The sequence below is a fragment of the Oryza glaberrima genome, chromosome 8 (genome assembly GCF_000147395.1).
Source record: "Oryza glaberrima chromosome 8, OglaRS2, whole genome shotgun sequence".
Lineage (NCBI taxonomy): Eukaryota > Viridiplantae > Streptophyta > Magnoliopsida > Poales > Poaceae > Oryza > Oryza glaberrima.
The window spans coordinates 2953647-2958612 of NC_068333.1; the positions used below are offsets into that span (position 1 = coordinate 2953647).

A 4966-nucleotide genomic window follows, 5' to 3' on the forward strand; every position below is an offset into this window, starting at 1 on the left:
TATAAAATGTAGACGAAAAAAACCAATTGCACAGATTGCGTGTAAATTGTGAGACGAATCTTTTAAGCCTAATTGCGCTATGATTTGACAATGTGGTGCTACAGTAAACATTTGCTAATGACGGATTAATTAGACTTAATAAATTTATCTCGCAGTTTCCTGACGGAATCTGTAATTTATTTTATTATTAGAGTACGTTTAATACTTTAAATATGTATCTGTATATCCGATGTAGCACGTAGGGCAAAGCAAGGCCATACAACTACTATTCCTCACATATTCCCCAAACCAGAGTAAAATTACATATTTACCCCCCTCATCACTTTCTCTCTCTACCACTCACTTAAAAAGGGGAAGTACCACACATACAATCCATTGCTTGCTCAAAGAAAGTAGAGAGTGTGTGAAAGCTGAGCTGATCTCTCAAGAACAAGAGAAGAGGAGGCAGAAGCAAAGTGAGATCAAGCTGATAGTGAGAGTGAGATCAATGGAGCTCTTCCCTTCGCAGCCGGATCTTTCCCTCCAGATCGGCCTCCCCACCGGCGCAGCCGCGGCGGCGCATGGCCACGGCCTCAACGCGAGGTTCTTTGCCGCCGCCGCGGGAGCGGGTGGCCACAACCCGGCAATGGCGTCGTCGCCGCCGTCGTCGCTGCAGCTTCCGCTTCCCATGCCGCTGCCGCTGCCGCTGCCCATGGCTCCAGCCGGCGCCGGCGGCCTGCAGTTCTACCCCGACGCCGCCGCCGCCATGCTGAGGCCCATACGCGGCGTGCCGCTGTACCACCACCACCAGCAGCAGCACGCCGCGGCGGCGCCGTTCGTGGGCGCGGCGCCGCTGCCGCACCACCCGAGCTCAGGCGGCGCGTGCTACTGCGAGCCGTGCCACGTCGCCGGCGCGTGGCGCAGGGGTGGCTGCGGCGGCGGCGGCGCCCGCGGCGTGCTCCCGGCGAAGCGCGCCCCGCGCGCGCCGCGTATGCGCTGGACGTCCACCCTCCACGCCCGCTTCGTCCACGCCGTCGAGCTCCTCGGCGGCCATGACAGTATGTGCCCTCATCATCACCCATCCATAAAACTTCAAATCTTGAAAACTTCATATGCCACCATCATCATCTTGTATTCTCGTGCTAAGCTAGGTCATGATTCTTGAGAAGTTTTTGTGCAAGTTTTAGCTAGGTTTCATTAATGATCTCATTCACATGAAACTTTAATTTGTTGATCGATATTTTTTTCAGGGGCAACGCCAAAGTCGGTTCTTGAGCTGATGGATGTGAAGGACCTCACCCTGGCTCATGTCAAGTCTCACTTGCAGGTAAATTTCACCACCATCTTCTTACTCCCTACTCATGCTTCTAGTACTAGCTACCATCACTCTTGTGAGCCTCCTCCTTCAGTCAAACCATCCCTTTGTATGTAGTAAGAGAAAGAAATATGGAGTATAGGTACTATATCTGTCCTAAAATATAATAATCTAACTTATACGAATCTAGACAGATGATCTATTCATATTCCAGATTCGTGGTATTAGGACGAGTCAAAATTTATGTTTTGAGATGAATGAAGTATATATATAGAAGGATCTACTAGTAGTAGTAGAGAGGAATTGAAGTTACACAAAGATATGCATGGTCTCTCTGATCCTCCTGTCTGTTAGTACACCACACACACACTGCTCAATGCTGTAGTGTAGTACACACACATGCATGCAATAGATCACAACAATATAGTGAGAGAAAAAGGTAGGCAGAGAGACAGTGAGCTACTATAAACTAGAGAGATGGCCAGATGGGGTTAAGTGGCAACAGTGCCACACTCTGTCATCTTCTGCATTTACACACATCTCTTGTACTACCACTACAAGTAATACTACTACTGTATCATGCATGGAAACTTCTCCTTTAGCTAGCTTAGGTCAAGTCATTCCATGTAACAATACAGGTTTCACATCGATTGATCCATGCAAGTTGGAAGTATAGTACACTAGTTAACCTATCAATCACACATGTACATCATGTGTGCATGATTTGCATTGCAAAAATGTCAATGTGAATGGGTTAGGTTTCCATTCTTCTTCTCCCTCCTTTGATTAGCTAGCATTTTCAGATATCTGTCATGTCAAATCTCTCAGCCCATCATTTTCTGCAGGTGCAAATCTTGTGACGATTTGCCAAGGCACACATAATATATTCCTTGATATCTCTCTCCATATATGCATGATCCTAAACTAATCAGTGTCTTTTTTGGCCATGTTGTTGCTTGTTTCTGCAGATGTACAGGACAGTGAAGAATACCGAAAGGCCGGCAGCTTCGTCAGGTGAACAGTGCAAATATCTCATAATATGCTTTGCTTTAGAATAGATGCCTAGCTTAAGCACACGCGGTCGATCGCTTTAGCCTTCCATTTTTATTCTATTCGACGTGTTGTTGTTTTTGTGCTTCCAATCATCAACAACATCTTCTTCTTCACCATCACTTGTGTCTGGTATATTCTGCTCTCTGATATGATGCATTGACCAATATAATCAATGGTGCTAATGTGATGTTCTTCTTGTTTCCTTGATTTATTTTTGCAGATCAAGCTGATGGGTTTGAGAATGGTTCGGCCGGCGAGATCTGCGACGAGAACTCGCTCGACCTGCACGGCGGATGCAGGCCGGAGGCGATGTCGGCGGCGGCGACTGCGGCGGCGGCGCGACATGGAAGGTTAGCTGCCTGTAACGATCATGGGAGCAGCACCGGTGCTCATGGCGCCCTGTGGAATAGCTCCTCAAGGTGGTCATCACTACTAATTAACTTTGTTTTGTTAAACAAATTTTATATTTCTCGAGAAAGTAGAGATACCTAAATTTTATACCGAAAATTTTAGTACATCGAACTACATAGCGCTAGCATTTAGAGGTATCAAATTTTATATTAGAAAATATGGTTATTCTTGATACCTTCTCAAGGATGATAAAATTGTCCTATTTTGTTTCTGCAGTACACAATTACACAAGTGTAAATTAATTTTAAAACTATTAATCAAATTAATAGTATTTTGTGTGTGAAAAGAAGTGGTAATAAAGAAAAGTATATGTAGGATTAAGCATGGATCAAAGCTATAGCCTTTTGATTGATGTCACCTCACACTGCCATCTTAGGAGAGCTTTAATCCTTTAGGTCGGCATGGAAAGTGTAACAAGCTAGCAGCCTTCTTTTACACCCACATGCACATCATATCACATATATTATCCCCAGCTGGAGTAGTTTACACTGGAATCAGTTCCCGATAAATATGATCTTGATCAGAAAGTGCCCTACTCATTGAGACCCTGGAAACCCCTTTTGTCAAGGATCACCTAGACATGCTTGCATGCATCGATCTGCACATATATATGTGCTTCTTTCAATTATGACCTAATTATGCATGCATACATACCCCCATGCAGCATGCATGGTCCTTTTGTCAGTTTAGAGCGTGTACATGGAAGTTCATAGATAGTGCTATAGGTAGTACTAACTAGTATATACAATAACTGAATAAGTTCAGATATCCATGTGATTTGTTTAGGAACAGTAGTCTATAGAAGTATGTAACACTCTCAAACTAACCTCTTAATTTTTTTTCTTCTTCTTAGTTTAGCCTCTCTCTCTTTTTTTTTGTCAACAAAATGCATCTGACCTATATACTTGTGATGGTTATATAATTAACAAGGTTTAGTTGCATCTCTCTACAGGGAGGACTGGTCTGGCTTCCATGAGTCCAACACTGGAACCATGCAAACTCTGAAGGTAAATATATAAATGTTCACCTATACTGAATTTGCTACAATTAAAAGAGCAAAAAAATTGCTTCAAACCCAGCTGTAAGGTATGCGAGATTATATCACCTGCAACTTATGATCATTCTTGTGCAGGATATGCAATCCAAGAGCCTAGAGATCTTATCAGACATGAACTCCTGCGTTTCGGAGACGACATCGAGCACCAGCGAGCTGAACCTCGAGTTCACGCTAGGGCGACCACAAAACCGACCAAACTAATGATCAATCGACACCGAACAGTACCAGTCGATAACTGATCTGCAAAGCATCATCATGATCATGATCATCGTCGACAAGAATTAGGGGAAGTAGTTTGCATGTTCATCGATCATGCATGTTAACATGGTCCCAAAGAGTAGACATTGTCATCTTTCACTGTTGAAAAAGATGTTCAAGGTGAAGGACAGTGTGGAAAAAGGAGGAAAGCTAGCTAGGTAGTGGTAGAGGTGAGGTGAAAGCAAAGCATTTGTGCCAATGGGAAATGGGGTTAATGTCTAGGTCAAATTAGATGGCTCTTTTTTTTTTTTTTTTTGCAGTTGTAACATTGAGCTAGCTAGCTGATGGGGGAAGAAAAGGAGAAAAGGGTGGCTTTTCTACTGCAATCACATGCATGTCCATGAGCTTTGCTAGATAGTAGCTTTTGTATCCTTGACAGTAGGAGAGAAAAGAGATAAAGCTGATGATCTATGTGTATGCACATTATGCAGTGCTGTTCAAGACCTTTAGGGAGATAAGGTGACCATGATAACAACATCATATAGCTGCTGACATCTGTGTATGCTTATTATTAGTCAGTGATCTCAACTGTCCTGAAACATGCAAAATTAGGGAAGCAAAAAGAAACTTCTGATCAACTGTGCCCATTCATGCAGTTCCTTAATTGATCATATCTACAGTCCACAATAATTCAGAGTGATGCAAGCAATAACTTAATTTGTTGAGATAATTAAGGAGCTTGCATGTTTTCTCCATGAATTTTGGGAGTAGTAGTTGATGAGATCGAGATGCTTGCTGTATAGTGGTAAAGTGGTACTTCCTCCGTCCTAAAATGAAGCCATTTTTGAGGTTGGCACGGGTATTAAGAAAGTAGGTGAGAATGATTGGAGAAAGTGTGTGATTGGTTGAAAAGAGAAAGTAGGTGAAGAAGAATGGTTGTGATTGGTTGAGAG

The 4966-nt window shown here is 43.3% G+C and overlaps 1 protein-coding gene across 2 annotated transcripts; it reads left to right on the forward strand.

Moving 5' to 3' along the window:
• Nucleotides 1-279: 279 nt before the first annotated feature.
• On the forward strand, nucleotides 280-4726 carry LOC127781394 (probable transcription factor RL9). Of its 2 annotated transcripts, none has more exons than XM_052308339.1 (6): nucleotides 280-1037; nucleotides 1230-1306; nucleotides 2263-2308; nucleotides 2568-2697; nucleotides 3711-3765; nucleotides 3891-4726. In XM_052308339.1, the coding sequence occupies exons 1-6, from the start codon at nucleotides 488-490 to the stop codon at nucleotides 4014-4016; spliced, it is 984 nt and encodes a 327-aa protein (XP_052164299.1). In that variant the 5' UTR covers nucleotides 280-487; the 3' UTR covers nucleotides 4017-4726. The 2 variants fall into 2 exon arrangements, with proteins under 2 accessions (XP_052164299.1, XP_052164298.1); XM_052308338.1 differs by having other exon boundaries at nucleotides 281-1037; nucleotides 2568-2766; nucleotides 3891-4725.
• Nucleotides 4727-4966: the final 240 nt, after the last annotated feature.

Excerpts from the sequence above, each read along its gene's own strand:
- LOC127781394 (XM_052308338.1), top strand. The coding sequence starts at position 488 with ATGGAGCTCTTCCCTTCGCAGCCGGATCTTTCCCTCCAGATCGGCCTC. Across the intron at positions 1,038-1,229 it reads GCTCCTCGGCGGCCATGACA|GGGCAACGCCAAAGTCGGTT; the intron begins GTATGTGCCCTC and ends TATTTTTTTCAG. Across the intron at positions 2,767-3,710 it reads CTGTGGAATAGCTCCTCAAG|GGAGGACTGGTCTGGCTTCC; the intron begins GTGGTCATCACT and ends ATCTCTCTACAG.